This window comes from Theropithecus gelada, chromosome 13, assembly GCF_003255815.1.
Source record: "Theropithecus gelada isolate Dixy chromosome 13, Tgel_1.0, whole genome shotgun sequence".
Classification (NCBI taxonomy): Eukaryota; Metazoa; Chordata; class Mammalia; order Primates; family Cercopithecidae; genus Theropithecus; species Theropithecus gelada.
The window spans coordinates 10,816,324-10,838,844 of record NC_037681.1 but is presented as its reverse complement, the minus strand read 5'-3'; the positions used below and the strand labels follow the sequence as shown (position 1 = coordinate 10,838,844).

The 22,521-nt window shown below is 43.9% G+C and overlaps 1 protein-coding gene across 4 annotated transcripts in view; it reads right to left on the bottom strand.

Moving 5' to 3' along the window:
- Positions 1-11,565: 11,565 nt before the first annotated feature.
- The window catches only part of UXS1 (UDP-glucuronate decarboxylase 1), a 95,163-nt gene continuing 84,207 nt past the window's right edge, over positions 11,566-22,521 (bottom strand). For all 4 annotated transcript variants that reach the window (XM_025353809.1, XM_025353808.1, XM_025353810.1 and 1 more), the window contains 4 exons: positions 19,301-19,361; positions 16,936-16,993; positions 14,950-15,053; positions 11,566-12,421 (listed from right to left, as the gene is read on the bottom strand). In XM_025353809.1, the coding sequence (XP_025209594.1) occupies positions 12,290-12,421; positions 14,950-15,053; positions 16,936-16,993; positions 19,301-19,361 (355 nt within the window). In that variant the 3' untranslated portion in view covers positions 11,566-12,289. The remainder of the gene's footprint in view (positions 12,422-14,949; positions 15,054-16,935; positions 16,994-19,300; positions 19,362-22,521) is intronic.

The following is a 22,521-nucleotide window of genomic DNA, read 5'->3' as shown; positions in this document are numbered from 1 at the left end:
TGTAAAGGACCTCTTCAAGGAGAACTACAAACCACTGCTCAGTGAAATAAAAGAGGACACAAACAAATGGAAGAACATACCATGCTCATGGATAGGAAGAATTAATATCGTGAAAATGGCCATACTGCCCAAGGTAATTTATAGATTCAATGCCATCCCCATCAAGCTACCGATGAGTTTCTTCACAGAATTGGAAAAAACTGCTTTAAAGTTCATATGGAACCAAAAAAGAGCCCGCATCTCCAAGACAATCCTAAGTCAAAAGAACAAAGCTGGAGGCATCACACTACCTGACTTCAAACTATACTACAAGGCTACAGTAACCAAAACAGCATGGTACTGGTACCAAAACAGAGATATAGACCAATGGAACAGAACAGAGTCCTCAGAAATAATACCACACATCTACAGCCATCTGATCTTTACAAACCTGAGAGAAACAAGAAATGGGGAAAGGATTCCTTATTTAATAAATGGTGCTGGGAAAATTGGCTAGCCATAAGTAGAAAGCTGAAACTGGATCCTTTCCTTACTCCTTATATGAAAATTAATTCAAGATGGATTAGAGACTTAAATGTTAGACATAATACCATAAAAATCCTAGAGGAAAACCTAGGTAGTACCATTCAGGACATAGGCATGGGCAAAGACTTCATGTCTAAAACACCAAAAGCAACAGCAGCAAAAGCCAAAATTGACAAATGGGATCTAATTAAACTAAAGAGCTTCTGCACAGCAAAAGAAAATACCATCAGAGTGAACAGGCAACCTACAGAATGGGAGAAAATTTTTGCAATCTACTCATCTGACAAAGGGCTAATATCCAGAACCTACAAAGAACTCAAACAAATTTACAAGAAAAAAACAACCTCATCAAAAAGTGGGCAAAGGATATAAACAGACATTTCTCAAAAGAAGACATTCATACAGCCAACAGACACATGAAAAAATGCTCATCATCACTGGCCATCAGAGAAATGCAAATCAAAACCACAATGAGATACCATCTCACACCTGTTAGAATGGCAATCATTAAAAAGTCAGGAAACAACAGGTGCTGGAGAGGATGTGGAGAAATAGGAACACTTTTACACTGTTGGTGGGATTGTAAACTAGTTCAACCATTATGGAAAACAGTATGGCGATTCCTCAAGGATCTAGAACTAGATGTACCATATGACCCAGCCATCCCATTACTGGGTATATACCCAAAGGATTATAAATTATGCTGCTATAAAGACACATGCACACGTATGTTTATTGCGGCACTATTCACAATAGCAAAGACCTGGAATCAACCCAAATGTCCATCAGTGACAGATTGGATTAAGAAAATGTGGCACATATACACCATGGAATACTATGCAGCCATAAAAAAGGATGAGTTCGTGTCCTTTGTAGGGACATGGATACAGCTGGAAACCATCATTCTTAGCAAACTATCACAAGAACAGAAAACCAAACACCGCATGTTCTCACTCATAGGTGGGAACTGAACAATGAGATCACTTGGACTCAGGAAGGGGAACATCACACACCGGGGCCTATCATGGGGAGGGGGGAGGGGGGAGGGAGTGCATTGGGAGTTATACCTGATGTAAATGACGAGTTGAGAGTTGATGGGTGCAGCACACCAACACGGCACAAGTATACATATGTAACAAACCTGCACGTTATGCACATGTACCCTACAACTTAAAGTATAATAATAATAAATACATTTAAAAAAAAAAATAACAATTGTAAATGCATAAAACCAAGTACACAGGATTACAAAGGAAATCAATTATATTGAAAAAGTTTCCAACCTTTTAAAAGACAAATTTATGAGACAGTAATAAATGTGTTTCTTCATGCTGTAAGTAACAAGACTTACTGGTAGGTGTACAGCTATTGTAATTTCAAAGTAGTGGAAGTAAATGACATTTTGAGACAATTGTAACAACTATGTGATGATATATCTGATTTCTATACGTGGCAGAATCCCAGCTAAGAGCTATTTCCATCACAGTTTATTGCCTACATTTGTAATTGAAGAAAAGGCTAAATTTGAGTTACGGGTTAGTAGAAACAAATAGGTTCATTTTTTTTTCCCATTCAAGTTCATGAGACTCCTTATTTAAAGGGATATCCACTCCAGTTCCTGTAATATATCCAGAGAGAAAGTTTCCAGTTATTCTTAGGATAGAGATGAAATCCCCTGATGTGTTTTATGAGACCTGGCCCCCTCCCTACCTCCTAATATTCCTGTTTTTAATCCCCCTTGCTCTGCACTTCAGCCAACCCTGCTAGACTCTGAACCCCAGGAAAAGCTCACACCTGTTTTTGCTCACTATAAAACCCTCAGAGCCTAGTACAGAGCCCATCAGAGTAAGTGAGCTTTAATACGTGTCGAATGGATCCCGACCACACTAAGGAAGGGAAAAATGGATCTAGTCTCATTTTTACATATGAAGATGATGGCCAGAGAGGTTGAATGACAGACAGCTCCTGGGATACAAGGTGAGTTAGGAACAGAGGAGGGGTTATGACTCAGATGTGGAGGTCTTTCCCATACCACATTATTCCTCTCCCTTGTCCCCACCACCCATTAGCTTATTTATGCCCCACCACAGCAGGGTCTCACCTCCTCCCTCCCAAGTATGCCTCTTGGGCCTGGAGTTTCTTGAACCTACACCTGGCTTGGCAACAGCAAACTAACATTTTCTCCCACTCAACCACTGCCCTTGCAGCTAGCTACCTGTGAACAGCAGTGTGCTGTGACTACAGGTGAGATTTCAATCCTGTCAGGTGTGAAGCTTGTTTATTATTATTATTTTTATTTTTATTTTATTTTTGAGACAGGGTCTCACTCTGTCACACAGGCTGAAGTGCAGTGGTGTGATCATGGTTCACTGCAGGCTCGAACTCCTGGGCTCAAGCTATCCTTCCACCTCAGTCTCCTGAGCAGCTGAGACTACAGGGGTGTGCCACCATGCCCAGATAATTTATTTTTTTGAAAAGACAGGATCTCGCTATGTTGACCAGGCTGGTCTTGAACTCCTGGTCTCAAGCAATCCTCGTGCCTCAACCTCCAAAGTACTGGGATCACAGGTGTGAGCCACAGTGCCCAGCAGTTTAAGTTGGCCAGAGACCCTTGGCCATGAGCTTTGCAAATCATATCCCCTGCTCCCCTAAGGGCCCGTTTTTAACAAGCAGCACTGTCTTCTTCTGTGGATCAGAATTACTCGCCAGGATTTCGTAAACCAGAGACATTTTATATAAAGCTGATTCTTCAACAGAGGACAAGAACCCCTACTGTAATATACAGACCAAGAGCTACAGATTAAAGACAGAAAGATGCTGTGTGAACAGGCATTGCTATCCCTACCCCCATCTTTTTAAAGAGAAGACTGAGTCCCAGACAACCCATGCTGGGAACGTCAAGCCTAGAAGAGCAGAGTCCAAGGACTGGCCTGACTGCTCATCTTCAAACATCTGAAGGGCTGTCAAGAGGAAAGTCTTTGTCTTGTTCTTGGAGAGCCCCAAGGGCACAACCAGGCCCCATGAGTGGCTGCTCAGTGAAGCCAATTTTTGCTCAGAATTCTGATAATGGAATGGGCGCTTCACAAAGCTAAGTGCTTCCAGCAGGGCGAGTGAACAGTTGTAAAAACTGTTTATAGAAATTCCTGCGTTTGAAGATGAAAGTTTCTTAAAGTCTGAAGCCAATGGGATACCCAATGGTGATTTTCAAGTACAACAGCCACTCACTGCTCTATCCCTGCTGAGCCTTTAGGAAGAGATCTAGTCCCTGATTCCTCTGAAACTTCCACTAAAATAAAATTAGTAGTGTACAAACACAAGGAGTGGTGGCAAGGCTAGATACAGGAAATCCACCGCCCCCCTCAGGCTAAGGCTCTGGGAAGGCAGCTGACTTGCCTATAAACCAGGCTGATGCTTTTCTAGCAGTTTCCTGATCTACCCTGCTTCTCCTGTCAGGTTACTGCAGCAAACAGGGAAACAGGTAAGTACAGTCGGGAACTGGGATTTATAAAGAGTTGTGTCTTTCCAATGAGGTACCTTTTTTTTTCTGCCCTTGCCTAACACACCTAAGATGACCTGGAGAGAGAAAAGCACACTACTATGTCATTGCACCTCCACAGGGTTAAAATCGCACCAAGGAGAAGCCCACGCAAGCAGCAATTGTAGCATCTATGAAGCAAGTGAGTCAGACTCCACTGCAAATGATGTGTTGTGCCTTTGATGTGATTTCGTGCTTTGCTGCTGCTTCTGTTTTTAAATTGAGTTCTCTCATCTTACTCTTTTTTGATTTCGAGATCCCTTTCTCTTCTTGCTGAGAAACAAATTTTGTGAAAATAAACTGGGGCATAGTAAGCATCCATTACTGAAGAAGCCCAAATGCAGAGAGGAACCCCATCGAATGGGTCCTTCCTGCACTAACAGATGGATTTTGCCTCCTGCCATTTGATCTTGAAGTTGGGAATAAAGAGCATGGTTAACTGTCCACAGTGACCTCTCCAGCTGCCCAGCATGCTCAGGCACAGTTGTTCTGGGAAGCAGTGAAGAAACACTGTATCACCATTTCTGCCTCACATTTGCATATTACATCACTGCAACCTATCACCTTTCAAAGCGGGGAAAATCAGGTGTTATCACCTTCACCCATATATATTTTCAATGACAAGCTTTTAACACTGAATGAACAAAATTCCATTTTTAGTGATTATTACTGATTCCTTAGTCCTTTTCAATGCCTTTTAAGTTTTCCTCCCTTTATTTAAACATAATCTTTCAAATTCAAGCTTTGTCAGATAGACAACAGGCATAAATGATACAGGTGAAATATTTAATGTGATTCAGCATTATTTGCTATGATCATGAGATTTTTTAATAAAGATTTTCAAATATTGAGCTAGCCCTTGCATCCCATGAATAGTCCCCACTTGGTAATAATTCCTTTTATATACTCCTGTATTCAATTTGCTAACATTTTATTAAAACTTTTTGCATCTGAATGAATTTGGAATACTGGTCTGTCTTCTCTTGTACTCTTTGGTTTTAGTATCAGGGTATATTATTGGCTTTATAAAAAGAGTTGGGTAATGTTCTTTCTCTTCTAGTTTCTGGGAGAGATGGTATAGAATTGGTGTGAATTCTTTAAATGTTTGGCAGAATTCTCCAATCTTTCAGGGCCTGGAGATTTTTTTTTTCCTTCAGATTTTAAACTATGAATCAAATCATTAAATAAGCTATTCAAATTACAAATTTCATACTGGGAATTTCCTAGGATACGTCTCCTAGGAATTTGCCCATTTCATCTGAGTTTTCAAATTTATGTACACAGAGTTGTAGCTAGTATTCCCTAGTTACCTTTTCAATGTCTATTAAGTGACATCCCTTGTTTCACTCCCATTAATGGTGTCTTCTGTTTTGTCAGTCTTATTAGAGGTTTGTGGCTTTTATTATTTAAGGAGCAGTAATTTGTTTCATTGATATTCTCCGTTGCTTTTTGTTTTCAATACTGATTTCTGCACTTATGATTTCCCTCTTTCTGCTTGCTTTGGGCTTACTTGGCTCTTCATTTAAATTTCTTGAAGTAGAACCTCAAATTATTGAGATTTTTTTTCCTCTACTGATAACTGGAATTTTAGTGCTACAAATTTTCTTTTCAGCACAACTTTAGCTGCATCTCAAAAATTTTGACATTTTTATTCAGTTCAATATATTTTCAACAATTATTGAGACTCTCTCTTTGGCTCGTGGCTTATTCAGAAGTATGCTGCACTGTTTCCAAGTGTTAGGATATTTTCCCGTTATCTTTCTGTCACTGATTTCTAGTTTGACCCCATTGTGGTCCCTCAGTTTTATTCTAGTTCTTTTAAATGTGTTGAAGTTGTTTTACGACCAGGACATGTTCTACCTTGGTATATGTTCAGTGGGCACTTGAAAATGTGTATTCTGCTACTGTTCTGTGAAGTGTCCTATAAATGCAAATTAGATCCTGTTGGTAGATGTTGAGTTCAGTATCCTTGCTGATTTCCTGTATAGTTACCCTATAAATTGTTGAGAATGGTGCTTAAGTATCCAACTATAATTTTGGGTTATCTATTTCTCTTCTGAGGTCTACCAGTTTTTGCCTCACAAATTTTGCAGCTGTGTTATTGCTGCACACACCGTTATGACTGCTGGATCTTTCGGGTGGACTGATCGTTTTATTATAACGTCATGCTCCTCTCTGACCTTTGCAATTTTCTTTCTTTTTCTTCAGAAATTTATATTATTTAATATTAATGTAGTCACTCCTGCTTTCCTGATTTTTGCATAGTATATTTTTTTCTATCCTTTTACTTTCAACCTACATATACTGTTTTAACTGAAGTTTCTCATAGCATATAGTTGGGCCATTTAAAAATACAACTCTGCCAATCTCTTAACTGGTGTTGAGACCATTTACACTTAATGCAATTATTGTTGTGTTAAAGTTTAAATCTGCCATTTTACTTTGTTTTATAGTTTTCATTTTCTCCTCCCTGCCTTCCTGAAGGTTGTATTTTTTTTTTTTTAAAGCATTCTATTTGTGCATTTGAGTACATTTCTTTGTATAGCTTTTTTTGCTGGTTGCTCTAGGTATTACATTACATATAACTCACCAGAAATCTACTAGTGTCAACTTTTGCCCATTTGGGTGAAGTGTAGAAATGCTACCTCCCTTTATCTTCTGATATGTATAATATAGTTGACTATTTCCTGTACATAGACAGCCACATGAGAATGTTACAATTTTTGCTTCAAATGTTAAACATAATTTAGAAAACTTACAAGGAAAAGGAAAGCCTGTTGCATTGATATTTTCATTCTATGTTCTTTCTTCTTGCTTGATGCCACAAGATTCCTTGTTTCCTGTTTAGATAACTGTCGTTATTTTAGAGGTCTGCTCATTTACATTTCTCATAATTTTCCTTCATCTGAGAATGTCTTGATTTCCTCTTCATTCTTGAAGGACATTTTTGCTGGATATAGAATTCTGAATTGACAGTTTTCTTTCAGCACTTGTGTCACTTATTTCTGGCCTCAGTGGTTTCCACTGAAAAACCTGCTACCACTCTAATTGCTTTGCCCCTGGGGGTAAGGTGTCATTCTGCTCTGGCAGCCTTAGGGACCATGTCTTTGCCTTTAATTTTCAGTGTAACCATGATATATCTTGGCATGTATTTCTTTGGGTTTATATTCTTTGGTGGTTACTCAGCATTTTGATTTTTTTTTTTTTTTTTTTTGTCAAATTTGGGAAATTGTCAGCTCTTCTTCCTTAAATTTTCTTCTCCATCCTTTTTCTTCTTTCTAGGATCCCAATGACACAACAGATGCTTTGTTCCATGTATCTCCAAGGCTCTGTTCATTTTGTCAGTCTGTTTTCTATTTGTTATTTAGACTGGGTAATTTTGATTGTTATATCTTCTGTTCTCTCCACTCTGCTGTTGAACTTACCACAGGGCTTTTTATTTATTTTTTCAGTTCTAAAATTTCCATTTAGTTCTTCGTATCTTGTCTTTGCTGAAATTTTCTATTCATGTTTCAACCATATTTATAATTGCTGATTGAAGTATTTTTACAATGGCTGCTTTAAAACTTAATTTGTCTGATAATTCTAATGTCTATGTGATCTTGGTGCTGGCATCTGTTGATTATCTTTTCTCATTTACCTTGAGATCTTCTTGGTTTCTGGTGTGGTGAATAATTTTTGATTTAAACCTCATCAGTTCTGAGTGCTGTAAGACTCTGGGTCTGATTTAAATCTTGAATTTTAGCAGGCCTACTCTGACTGCTCCAGGGGGTGAAGTGGGGAACCTGCCTCTTTACTGCCAGGTAGCAGGTGGAAGCCCAGGTTTCCCTCCAGGCCTCCACTGGTAACATTCAGGCTGTCAGGGGTGGGGAGCTTGTTACTGTTCCCCATGTGGCCTTTACTGAGGTTGCCTTATTATTGCTGATTACTGAAAGTGCTGAAAGCCCTGACTCTCCACTAGGCGGCTGATGCCATGGGGTTGCGGTCAATACTACCCAGTGGAGATGCAAATCTCAGCTCAGGCCTTCTAGTCCCAAGCCTCTACAGGCCTTTGCTGACAGCATCAGAGCAAAGAGTGGGGGTGGGGGCAGGTTGAGGCATCTTGTTAAAGTTAGGTGAGGGTGGAGCTCCCACGTGGTCTTTGCTGGAAGGGATGGGGTAGGGCTGTAGTGTTTTTCATGTGGTGTTTGGCTACAGTAGAGCCATTTCTGTTTAGAAGTTTTCCTTTTTACTAGGTTGCCCTTTCCCTGGTATGCTGGCAGCAGTGAATAGGTTTCTGTTGGGGTTTTTGACTGTGTCTGTTGGCACTCTTTGGTTAATAACTTATCCAGCTCCAAGGCTAGCAATATAGAAGGCAAAAAGAAAACCCAGGGAACTCACTACTTGTATTAGTTTGTTAGGAGTGCCATGACAAAATACCAGAGACTGGGGGGCTTAAGCAACAGAAATTCCTTTTGCTCACAGTTCTGGAAGCTAGAAGTCCAAGATCAATAGGTGTCGACAGGTTTGGTTTCTCCGAAGGCCTCTCTCGTGGGCTGAGATGGCTGCTTTCTTGCTGTGTTCTCACATGGCCTTCTCTCTGTGCATGCAAATCTCCGGTGTCTAGATTTTCTCTTCTTACAAGGACACCAGTCAGACTGAATTAGGGCTCACCCTAAAGAACTTATTTTAACATAATCACCTTCAGAGGCCTAATTTCTATAGTTACATTCTGAGGTCCTGTGGGTTAAGACTTCAATATACATTTTAAGGCAACACGGTTCAGCCCATATCACCACTGCATTCTTCCTCAGGTCCTGAGGTGCCTGGCTGGTCTACCTTTTTCTATCTACTTTCAGCATCTTATGCTTGTTTTACGTATAACGTCCAGAATTTTAAATTGTACTTAGTAGGAAGATGAGGGAAAGTATGTCTATTTTCTAAAATGGTAGAGTCTCTTCCTTGCATTTTCCTTTATCTTCATTTCTTTAAAAACTGACCTCCCCTCATTAGTACATGGTAGAGCCACCTATATTGACTCTTACATCCTGGAATTCTACACCACATCACATTAGTTTTACTTCAAGTAAAATGTGTATAAAATACAGAAACTTAAAATTCAGCAGCACCAAAATAGCAAGACATTTTAAAAACATTGTTCTTGATAATAATATCTTTACTTTTTTCTTTCCCACAACACAATTGTAGATAAAAATGACTCTTGTTCTCCAAAGTAGCGAAGGTCCAAGCAGGACACACTCAGGGCTTTTTAATACAGAGAAAACGTGGATTAATCACAGTGATTAGAACCAAGTCTTGTTGCTGTCTCTGAAGCTCAGTGCATCACACCCCAGATACTATGGCATCAGTTCTCAGGGTAATATAATCTTTCAACTCCCTTACAAAGGTAACAACCAACCACTGAGAATATCTGGATAAAGTCAACAAACCACTTTAAACAGATGAACTGAAGCATTAAAACTCACAACTCTTTTGCCCTAGGAAACTGCTGAGGATTTTCTAGATTTCCCAGTCTTAAGAGACCAAACTGTAGCTCACAGTCATCACCAGACCAGCATTCCACTCAATACACCTTTTAGACTGAGAACAAAGTCAAGCTCACACATAACTAAGAACCATGAACCAGAACGGTGGCCTATGAAGCACCAGAGCTGTGATAAGAGATGCTGTCAGGGCTGGAGCAGAGTGCCACAAGAGTCACAAGAGTCCAGCTGGGCCAGTGGGCTGGGCTCAGTACCTAAGAGGGTGTAGTGGAAATCCAGTGTGTTCAGTCTCTAATCTGCACCTTGCTTAAGCCCACTATGACGGTCACTGAAGTTAGTAAGAGCAGCTGCACCAGTCTCATCCCTGCAAGCAATAGCAGTGATGCCTCAACCGGGAGCCAATCCTGAGATGCCGGAGCACCACTGTGTTAGTTGTTCGGGCTGCTAGAACAAAATACTTCAGATTAGGTACTTTATAAACAATATAAATTTACTGCTGGTAGTTTTGGAAGCTGGGAAGCCCAGGATCTAGGTGCTGGCAGATTTAGTGTCTAGTGAGGGGCTGTTCTTCATAGATAGCACCTTCTTGCTGTGTCCTTAAAACATGGCAGAAGACGCAAAAAAGCTCCCTAGAGCCCTTTAGTGCCTATAAAAGGAACTACCAAAGTTCCTTTTTTGTAGGCACTAAAGGGCTCTGCCCTCATGGCCTAATCCTCTTAAGCATCCTACCTCTTAATGCTATTGCACTGGGGATTAGGTTTTAACTCATGAATTACAGGGGACACAAACATTCAGACCACAGTAACCATGCTCTGTCTACCCATTCATCCCTTTCCAGGCCCCTCAACTCCACTTCCCTCTCTTCCCAGGACATTCATGGGAATGAACCTTACACTACAACCTTGACGCATTACTTGTTTCTTTAGGGTAAATTAGATATAACTCCTCTTCCCCCTCCTCCTCTCTCCCCTGAAAATATTGCATGAAAATCACAGGCAAGAAAACCAAAGAATGAACCTCATGGAAGAATTCCCGATACTAACTAGCAAGTAACAAGGTAAGAGAATTCTGGACCCTGGGGCCTTTAGGTTCTCCCAAATTGCACTGTAGAACTTAACCCCTGCAAATTCTCAGCTGTCCCTGTCTATACTCCTTCTTCAATGTCTTGGTCACCATTAGTAGTTCCCAAATAAGCTTCCCAGCTCTGTTAATCCCATCTCGGTAAATGGTATATCACTTACTTCTGGCTAAAATAATTAAAATTATAAATAAGAAACCATCTTTGATTCCTCTTTCTCTCTCACACCACATCCAATCTAGCACTGACCCTAGTTCCAGAATCTTCTGGAGAATTTAGCACGAAAAAGACACAAAACCACAACGTCCTCTGCCCTGCCCAAGATTGGGATTCCAAAAATATGTCCAATTAAGAAGAATCCCAAGGTGGTTGTAAAGGACGGGCAAGTCTAGCTTACACTGGTTAGGTATCTTAGGATCTCTCATTTTTAAATGCTTCTGATACATAGAAACCTTTATCCTCGCAGCGCCTGCTCAGGTTTGTGCTGCTGTCACGCGGAGCCAATCTACTTGGAAAATGTGGAGCTTTAAGGTATCGCATTGTTCTTCCATTTATTAAGACGAAAACCAAAATGCTAACACTGAACCTTGAAAGGGTTCTTATTGAAAACATAAGCTCTCAAAGTTTTCACTCAATAAGCCTAGTTCACAAATCTCTCCAGAGGAGACAACTTGTACCTTTTTTTCTGATCTATGTTGCCAAGGAAGGTCACAAAACTGATTCTAACCCTGGCTAAGATCTGAAAACTTCACATGGCAGTGAATACTAGATGCATACACTCAGCCCGAGAAGCATATAAATGTTTTCAATAGCTACATATCAGATTACATAGTGCACAAACCTGAATGTTTTCAGATTTTCTTTTAAACTGCATTTTCCAATGTTTTCCTTAGCAGTCCAACAAGTGTCATGCCGAAGCAGAAAGACAACCTTTAAAACTGAAGTCCATGACTGGAAAGTTTCCATATTTTATTAAAATAGCATATTTAACCATGGTTAACCAAGAATACGTTAACTTTGTCCCCCTCAACCCGCCCCCGCCCCAGATACGCAGCAAAACACAGTAGTGATTTCAAATATCCTTGATCATGACCAACAGGAATATTTCAAAGTCTTAAGTTTGCAACTCAAAAGTAGACCTTGGAAAAACTCTGAATGAAAAGAGAAACATAAAGCTCTCACACAGAATTCTTTTATCTGCCCTAAAGTCAATGCCGGTGCACCACCCACCTGACAGTACTGCTAGGATTTTTCTTTATGCATAGTGTAACGACTCATTTATTAAGTACCCACTTTTATAAATAAAATCGGCATTTTTCGTCCCGTTTAATGTTCCTTTTCAGCTTCACAAAGAAACCAGTAAATAAAACTGTCAACGACAGTCACAACATATGCTCTCACAGCAAGATAAAAAACTTGAAAATATGCAGAGATGCATCTACGCTATTTTACATAAAAAGAGAGATTCAAAAAGTGCAAGGCAAAATCTGCAGTTTTTTGAGGGGAGCTTTTAGGCACATCCATTTCGTTAAAGCAAGCTTCAGAATGAAATTCCAGTTTGTTCTTCATGACACCTGTTAAAGTCTTTCTTTAAACAACAACAAAAAAAGCCAAAAATACATCCCATCAAGTGTACAATGGTAGTCTTGTGTCCTAAAAGTGAGGAGTTCAGTTGTGGCGAGTCCGTCCTTTCTTTATTCTGGCAGGCTTTGGTTTGGGGATGTACTGATTATTTGCCTGGTACTCGAGTTCTTTACGGAAGTAGTGAATTGCTTTGTTTAAACCTTCCTCTAGCGGGACCTGTTTAAAGGGAAAGCGAGAAAGGGAGACAAGGTCACATTGACAGAAGGGCATCGCAGGAAGGAAGTGCCACCTTGCAGCCAGTCGGGCCTCCTTCAGAGGAACACGCACAGAACCACACTTTGGTTGTGACAGCATCCAGCATCCAGCATCACGGCCCACCGAGAGAAGCCAGAGGTCCTTCAGGGCCACTTTCAGAATGTAATGTGGAGCTAATAAGTGTCACTCTTACTGAAGCCAAGTGAGCTCCACCCCACAAAAGACCCCAACCACCTCTTGCCGGTATAATGTCTGCTCCAGTTTCAATCAGCTGGCAAGACTGTTTTTCAGATAATGCCCATGTGCCCCATTCTTTCAGAAGAAATCCACCTTGAAGTGATGGGAAGATGCTTTGGGAAGGTGATTTGCATCTGATCAACACGCCTGATTCTCCCACGTGACATCAGCCCTTTACGCTGCCCAGCGGATCGTGGCCCACTTGCACCCCCACCATACTAAGAGGCTGAGTCTGAGAGGGGACCCACGGCAGCCCACACCACAGAAAGCAACCTTCATCTGCAGCTGCTTTGCAGCCAACAGGAAACCAGCCAGATCAACTGCTGATTAAGAGCAGAAAGAGAAAAGGTGAAGGGAGGCACTGCCAAGGGGTGCTGGGGCACCACTGGGGGAGAAGGTCTGTCTGTCAGCTTGACTGTGGGGATGGTTTCACAGGTGTCAAAATAGATGAAAACTTATCAAACTGTATCTTCTAAATATGGGCAGTTTGCAGTATGCCAATTACAGCTCAACAAGCTGTTAAACACACACACTTGGGACAATTAAGATGGATAACGCCTGTAAGTTTCTTTGGATCATATCCCTCAAAAGTTTATTATAAATTAAAACTACTACTAGGAGAGAAACCAGTGGTAGATGGCTCACATTCCAAGAATGTTAGAATACTGTGATCTAAATTCCAGAAAAATAAAGATACTGAGCATACACACACCTCACATCAAAAGCAAGAGTTAATACCTAGCGAATGCACATTTAACTCTTCAAAAAATATTTTGTTTAAAAATATAGGTTCTCCTTACAAAGGGACCAATGGCCCCTTACAAAGCTTCAAAACACAAGAAACTACCTAAGCTGCTATAACTCGTTTTGCACAGCTTGGGATTATTAGATTTTGTGAAGTCTGGGTATAATTGTATTTTTATTTCATTCAACAAATATCTGTGGCTTTTAGCAGATCACTTAGACTTGGACATCACAGAATGAAATAAGGATCATCAGGCTGGAACTCTCGTGTCCCTTTAAAGTTCAATATTCTAGGATTCTACTCAGCTCTCACTATGCACATTTTAAAAAGGTAAATGGAGCTCTCAACTGCGTCCCTGACTCTCTGACCGCCACAACCCATGGGCCACGCCAAGACGCTCCTACGTTGGCTGAGCACCCAGTGTGTGTCAGGTCTGACAGGTGCTGGGCTCCTGCTGGACACAGGGCCACACGCCTCTGCCCAAGGGGAGCCTGAGTTTCAGTGGGGCACATGAGGGTGGGCAAAGAGGGAAAAGCCAGGCAGAGGTGACAGTAAATGAGGTGGGCTTGCTTTTGTAGATGCGGCCGGCCCAGCCAACCTCCCTACACAGGTGGTCTCTGAAGGACACAGGCAGCCCTGAGGGCGAGCGTTCTCCAGCGGGGAGGAGTCTGCAGTCACCCAAGGCAGGAAGGGCACAGCAGGAAGCAGAGCAGAGGCAGGCTGGGTTCAGGCTCAGCACCAGAGGGGCGGCAGCTGCCCCCACCCTGCCCCCTTCAGACGACAAGGCGGCATGCAGTTCCCCTTCCTCCACACCCTTCAGTCTCACATGCTTCCAACCAGGGGCTCCACTGCCGGGCTGATGCAGACCACCTGCTCCTGACCTGGCCCCCGACACTCGAGAGGCAGGCAACCGGGGCCACACAGGGCTCTGAGTGTGCGCTGCCAGTGCTCTCGGCACGTCATTCACAGTCAGCCGTGTGTGCGTGTGTGTGTGTGTGTGTGTATGTGAGAGAGTGTATGTATATGGAAGTGAGAGTGTATGTGTGAATGTGTGTGTATGAGTGTGCGTGTGAGTGTATGAATGTGAGAATGTGTATGATAGTGTGAATGTGTATGTGTGAAAATGAGTGAGTATACATGTATTAAGTGTGTTCGTGTAACAGTGTATATATGCCAGTGTGGCAGACAGTGTGAGAATATGTGTGTACAAGTGTTTGTATGACAGTGTGTGTGTATGAGAGTATGAGAGAGTGTGTGTGTGTGTGTGTAATTTTACGAAAACAGAGGCCAGAGCTGGGGCTTCCAGCCGCTTCCCAGGTAATATTCTCTGAGACTCCTGATACAGGAGAGGCTGTTTACTGCTTGGAGAAAACCCTCTATCTGCCTGGATGCCGAGCCCACCTTGCTCCCCTGGGGGCTGCCTGACAAGGGTCGGTGCCCACAGGACAGCAGAGACAGGACACGGGAGGCCCCTCCCCACAAGGCAGCATTAACTCCCTGCACTTACCACGGGCTCCCACCCCAGCATCAGCTTCGCTTTTTTGATGTCTGGTTTTCTTTTCTGTGGGTCATCCTGGGCTTCGGAGAGAAACTGAATTTCACTTCCGCTACCTGAGATGTTTAAAGAAAAAAAGGTAGGCGAGAATCACAAAGCACGGCGAAGCGCGGCCTTACTATCCACATCAAAGTCAAACCCCATATGCAGTGTGAATAGGGTGCAGGCTGTGGAGATGCAGTTCTCGAGAAGCCCCAGAGCTCCCGAGGGACTGTCCTGCATGAAAGTCCAGGGAACGCTCCTGCAACCGCTGCGGCCAAGCTGACTGTGCAGGCGCCCGGCAAGAGCCTGGTGGGAGGCACGTTACTCTGTCTCAACAGGCCTGAGTTTCCGCCCAGTACAAGAGGGCTGCTCCAAGGCAGACCACCCACACCAGGTAACAAGTGAGACGTGCCCACTGAGCATGACCCCAGTGTGAGACCACAAACGTGGTGTGGGGCCATCCCTGAGGTGGATGCCCCAAGTGGGCCACACTTGGGTGCTCGGAGCCTGGACAGCCCTGAGACTCAAGATGTGCAGCCACCCAGCTGGAGGGACCTCTCAGAGGACGGCAAAGCCTGGCCTGTTCTGCACCCTTGCTGGGCCCAGGCCCCACTGGCCAGCAGAATACAGCCCCACCAGTGACTGTGGGCCAGACCTGCAGAAGAAAGCCTGTGGAGGCTTTCCCTGCCTCCCCGTCATGGAGGCCACATCGGAGACTCTGCAGCAAATCACCACCACGGGTGGTTCAGGATGGTGTGCCACAAAGCTACACATAGAAGCACAGCAAAGAAGCTGCGCACCCCTCCCCCAAACCTTAGGTTTCAAATAGAGTTTCTCAAGCGTCAGCATGCACGGATCACCTGAAGAGCCTGTCAACATGCAGATCCTGATCTGCGGGCCTGGGCTAGGGTGTGAGAGTCCAAATTTCTAACAGGCACCCAATGCTACTGCTGCGCTGGCCCACGGGCCTCACTCTGGGCAGTGAGGGTATGAAGGAGTGGACGGCAGAGAGCTGTGATCTGAGCCTTCCCCTTCCTCACGAGGGAGGAACACAGATTCAGGATGGAAAAGCTGAGAAGTGCATCGAAGCGGCTGTGGGAGCCGCAGATGATGCAGGCTACGTCTGAGGAAGACCACTGCCTCTACTGCCATGAGCAACGAGAGGATTCCAACTGTCCGCGGTGATTAGACCAACGCCGGTAAATGGCATCCTGATGCAGGAAGGGCACGCTGGAGGAATTAACCCAGCCAAGTGGGGTCTGAATGGTCACCTCAGGACACACTGTGGCATGCTCCTCCCTGGCCTACCTGCCAGTCCAGTCTGGTTGTGACTTCACTCAAATTTCAGAATCAACCCCAGACAACAGACACCCTCCAAGAGTCTGACTCCTCAGAGCTCCAGGAAGTCTGAGGATGAGGCCAAGGGCTCATGCACTCTACGTCTGCAATCCAGAGCTGGTCTGGAAGACCTGACCTTCTCATGGCCTAAGAGCCCACCTTGATGGGGTTCTCCCAATGCTACACTGCCCCCAGTGGCTGGCGGCCAGGATGACCAGAACTGCAAACAAAATTTTAAACTTGCCTGAAGCACACAGCTGGTGGTTGCTGTCTCTTGCTGTCTGAAATGCTATGCTTGACATGACCAGTTCGGAAATCCAAAGTTGTCACCCATGCAGGATGACCTAACACAATCGTGCCTCAAACCCTGGGAGCAAATCTCCTCCTCCCTCCCACTCCATGCAAACCTACAATGAAAACTGAGAACAAAGCCATCCTGCCCTCCTTTATCTTTCTATTCCTTAAAAATTAGAAAACACTTAAGTGTTCCTGATAAAAAGTTCTGCTTTGATCCAATTCAATTAGCTGGTATTAATTACCCGCTGTCTAGTCAAGGTGTTATCCACAGATAGGGCAGGCACAGCCGATTTTACTCAGGAAGTGATTTATCCTACTTACCAACAAGGTTTTTAATTAACTGAGCAAATTCTAGGATTGTATGTTCTTCTGGGTTCCCCTAAGGAAGAAAGGGTTTCCAGTTATAAGCGTCATGACAACAGCAGCAACCCGCCACCCAGACCACATGCGTGTCTGCAGAGACGTCTGCTGGCCAAGTCTGACCTCTCTGCAGTGCTTCAGCAGAGCTCCGTGTGCCAGAGTGTACTCCGCTTCCAAGATGACAGTGACTCACCTGGCAGTGCTAAACTGCACCATCTAGACCTGCGGCCTCTCGGCTGCTGTGTACAAGGCTGGGCTTTGGATAGGTCCAGAGTCTCTGATGAAGGCACACATTCACTCGCTGAGTATCAGACAATTTCATATCTGACATAACTTCAATGTCACTTTTATAAAAGCTTGGGTTTACAAAATTAGCTCTCCTGACACCATCTATTTCCCTCTGGGTGAGCTGTGTTAACTATGTCAATGATGAAGGACCTGCAATCTCACACCCGAAAGCTAAAGCAGAAATGAGTATGCTCACAGGCAAGCGTCCCCAGCAAGCCAGAGGACAAACTCGATGCGCTTCATGAAGAGAGAACACTTGTGGGGGCTTTAAGGAAAACCACTTGCTCTTTTTCTCCCTTCCATCACACATCAGAACACCTGTTACTCCACTCTGCCGCCACTGCTGCCTATCATAAGAGACCACCATAAGGTCTGATAATTCTATATCCTTTAGCCTCTTCATGCCCAGGTCCTCGGTTAGCCTGAAGCTAGAGGGTAAATGTGGAGGGAGGGACCCTGGGCCTCACTTGAGCACAGAGGGGACTGACTAGCAAAGTGGAGCGACGGGAATTTGGAAGAAAGTGATTCTGCCTTTATCGGGGCTCCTGGCACACACACGATTCCAAGTTCATGAACTGTCCCTGTGCAAAGGCCCTCCACAAAGGGGGGAGGAGGAACATGGTATCTACAGAGAAGAGCCTGGCTGCCCAGGGAAGTCACTGACAACACCCCTGCTAAAGAACCTGCAGCAAAAACGCAGAGCAGGGGCGGCTCAGGCCTCTCCGGTGTACGCAGGCAAATGCTGCAAGCAAGATGAGGCTTACAGTGCCAGGCACGTTCTGGTCTGTTTTAAGTGAATGTTTTTTTCAAACGCGGCACACTGTACCCACGAATCTGCAATAGTCCCAGGATGGAGTCAGCACTCCAGGGCACATTCTTCCCTACGTGATGAGAATTCCCTTTCACCTCGGGGGAAAATGCACGGTCTGCAATGTATTTGAGATGGCTGGTTACAAAGACATGCATAAGCAAAGGTGACATGGTTTGCAAGAAACAGGTCACATGGCCAACATTGTAGAGTTCCCCGAACCTTAGAATGTTGTGTAGGAACCGGGAGAGGTAGTTTGGGAGAAGCACCTGAAATGACCCCAAGGCTTCATCGAGGTAGGATTAAGGGGGAGGTCTCTAGTGAGCTAAGGGGTTCCTGTGTCCACTGCCATCAACAGACGCAGAACATCTTGAATGCTGGACAGTCCACATTGGAAACCTTGCATTTTAAATGAGATGGAACAAAACTGCTCAGAAAATCACTCAGTGATAGAAAGGGTAAGAGGTCCTACCATGACCTTGGCTGACGCAGCCAAGGAGGAGGAGGAGGCTTGGCGCGTAGGACCATGGCCTTCAAATCTTTGGAGAGTTACCACAATGTAGAGGCATCACACTGCCATGAATGGCCCCCAGGTGGAGAAGTGAGGTCAGTGGATAGGTGTGCAGAAAGTGAGATTTCTGGTTCAATATAAGGAAGAGTTTTCTGCCAGCCAGAACTGTCCAAAGACAGGGTGAATTTCTCTGAGCAGAAGCAAGTTCACCAGCACTGAAACTGCTCAAGACTGGATGATCCCTCCAACAAGGAGGTTCTGGGCTGGGGGCAGGCATGCAGGGAAGGCAAGAAGCCACGAAGGTGGTCTGTCCGGCTAAATGACAGACATCATCCAAAACTGGAAAACTTTCTCTCTGAACAACCTCCACCTTCTAAAAACGCAATCAGGTCTTATAATGACGACGCACCTAGTAAAAAGAGAATGAGCTGCATACACATGTCCACCTACTACCACCAAAGGGCTTCACACAATTTGAGACCTGGGCCCTTCAGAAGGTGGAGGGACTAATTACATCACTCATCCATGTCTTGCAGATATTTTACTTCTTTGTATACTCTTACTTTCTGTTTGTTTTTCCTCTAGTATTTAGCAAGCAACAAACACGAATGCCTTAAGTGTGCTGATAGCAAATGAAGCAAAGCCTGGTGCTGCTCATGGTTTCACAAATGAATGAAAGTCTGAGCTGTCCTGCAGAGTGGAGGGAGAGGAGCACTCACCAGGTTGACTGGGCTGCTGACGTTGCTGTTCATGAGAGCCACGAGGCCATTCACCAGATCACTGTAAAAAAAGGGGAGGCGGGTGAGGCTCTGCCTGCTGGAATGCGCTAGTGCCACGCGCCACGTAGAAGCCCTCCCAGAAGAAAAATTACCACCCCCAGAAGAAAATAAAAACCCAAATGGAAAATTGAATGTCAAAATTAAATCCTGCAAACTAAGATGGTGTTTATAATGCAAAAGTATTTATGGATGAAATGATACATTTGACGTCTGGGATTTGCTTTTTTTGGGTGTGGTGGAGATGGTTAAATAGGATGGAAGCTGAGAGATGGGGCTGAGTTCGCCACTGCATTTCTGAAGTCCTTTAACAATGAAAAACTAAGCATAAGTTAAAACAGGCATACACTCAAAAAAGATGGAGTTTACGTAAGTTTCCAAAGAAAATTCATGTTTAATGTGAACCCAGTAGTTGACCTGTACGAAAGCACGTGATTACTTTTAAAAACAAGATCCACGGAAATGAAGGAACTCCAGTATGTGATCCCCATACCGGCAAATCACAGATAAAGCCAGACAATACTGAGGGTTGAAATAAACAGAAACGTCCCTCCCTATGCCCCCGACAGTGAAGTCGCCATCCCGCAAAACACCTCGTATGAAAACGGTCAGGGATATTCAGATGTTTCAAATGGATTGTGATCAACTGGGCCATGAAGGTGAAGATAAGTAAGCAAACTTTCGCTTACCAAGGTTTGGCTCTTATTTTCAGAAGCTTTAAAGTGTGGCTCTGTTAAAAAAAAGTGACTTCGTAAAAATGACACCTCACTGCTAATAAGCACAAGCACTTTTTCTATGCCAATTTTCCATGAGCTACAATTCTTAGAAGACTTTTAAAGCTCTGACCCGTCTCCTTCTCGTCCTCCATCGTTACCAGTGAGGAGCAGGTCACGCTGGGTCTGGATAAACTTCCAAAAGAAAACCTCAGATAGGTTTTGCTTTCAACTGAAAAAAAACTATTGGGGTATTTAGTAAATAAGATATTTCTGCGTGTTCCTTTACGACAAATGCGTATTTCATACGAACATGCTTAAAATGTTGTATTCTCAAGGATCAAGCACTAATGCAAATCCCTGCTGACCCTGGATGATTCCTCTTTATAGAAAGTAGCAAAAAGTCACTTCATCACTATGGCAGTACTGTTACATTACAACAGTGCACTCATGACGTACACCTGTGCACGTTTGTAAAAAGACATTAAAAGCTGCCATTCCACTGCATCCACAATAGGTTTTCATATTGAAACTGGGGGGTGGGTCTCTTTGAGTTGGAAGAAGGCTGACTCTCAGGTAGTCATCCTCAGGGGGGCAGACGGGAGGGCCATGGGCCTTCTACCTGACAAACTGGCAACTTTTAAGGTCACAATTGCATAGATCACACTCATTTAACCTGAAGCTCTTTACAAGTGTCATTTTGACAAAGTGACTTTTTAAAAAAATAGCATGCCTTTGTTATGTAAATGAGGACAAAACCGGCCATGAGAATATTAAACACGGTCATGCCAAAATGTCGATGCGGATGGCCACCTAGACCTCAGACTCCCTGCACTGTTGTTTTGAGGCAATCATGGGTTTGGAGAATGGTTAATTTAATACAGTAACTATGGACCCAGACATTGTGCATTACTAAAAGATGCTCGGTTCCTAAAAAACTGCTTGTGAAAAACATCAAAACTTTGGTCAGTTAATGAACTCAGCTGAGTCCTCAATGACTAAAAAGTTAAGTCGGGAAACCCTTGCCCAAGTATGGCAAAGTCCCTGAAGCCTCGTCATCTCAGGCTCCGCTACTGTGAAACCGGAGAGGATCACCAGAGTGGGGAGTAAATAACTACTACTGAAGTGTTACGAAAAGGGGTTTTCTAAAAGGGTTAACAACCAAATGTCTAGGGAAACTGCTCACGCCCTCTTTTCAAATAGTCAAGTGGTGTGCGAGAGGACAATGCATGTGATGGCAGCTAGGAGCATGAGCCACAACCATCAAAGCAGGCACAGGACAGTGACTAGGGCACAGAGAGGGTGACGGGGCAGGGGAGTCTCGCCCATCAGAGCGGGCCGGGTACCCTGCGTGCATTTTGTCCTGAGCTGGGACAGCACATAGCGCAGGCATCATCGAATGCTCAAAGTATTTTAGTCCCTAGAAAAAGAAAAGTCTCTGAGGCTATTTTAAATGAATTTTGCAGGCAATGCCCTTGAGATAATGAGAGCAGAAAGAAGAATGGGTTCTGACTGATTTCCTTTTACGGCACAACATCTCATTGATATTCCATGTGGTGTGGGGGCTGGAGAAGCCTGGGGGCCACTGGTGAGGAAGCCTAAGGCAGGCACACATAACCGAGGACAGCCAAACTCCCTCAGGAAAGGGCACAGCTGGGTGAGTGGAGGAGGATGGGATGAGAACGTGTCACTACGCGAAGACAGTACTCAATCCACAGGAGGCCCACAATTTGGTCCCCATACAGAAGTGTGCCATGATAGTTCCTCCAGGGACACAGTGCCTATGCTAAATGCTTTGAAATGAACACAGTCCCAAAGTCGGACCGCTGCCATTTCCCTGTTAAATCGCTTTTTAGAATATGCATGCCTATTTAGGCAACATAGCTGGTTATAGTGCACTTTCGGGCTTTTTGCCCCTTGAGGCAAGATACTAACGGGTGGGGAGGAAAAAACCACTGACTGTGTAAATGTTTACTCACAGCTTTCTTTTGGAGTAAATGGAAATTCACAAATACTTTCAGCAAAAATCTACAGTGGTTATTTTGAATTGTTTTTAAAATTTTAGTTGACTACCAGTTTCATTTCTCCTAGGGACTCCTACCCAGGACCCTTACCTAAGGGTCCTGGGTAGATAGAATTTTATGTGGTTGCTTTGGCTGAGGTGGGACTCGGGGGCTGCCCTGACCTGCACCACCCCAACCTGCACCACAACAGCCACCATCTCACCCTAGTGCCCCTGGGATGGCGCCAAGACAGCAGGAATAACACTTCCTGATTGACAGGCATACTGGGGTATTTGCAATGAAGAATGAAAATATATGGGTTCAAAATATAGAACTGGGTTTTATAACAATTCAGGATACCAGAAACTTTCACAGAATTTACAGTAGCCACATATTGGTGGATGCACTTTGGCATACGCAACTGCTTCTATCCTAACTACTCTGAGAA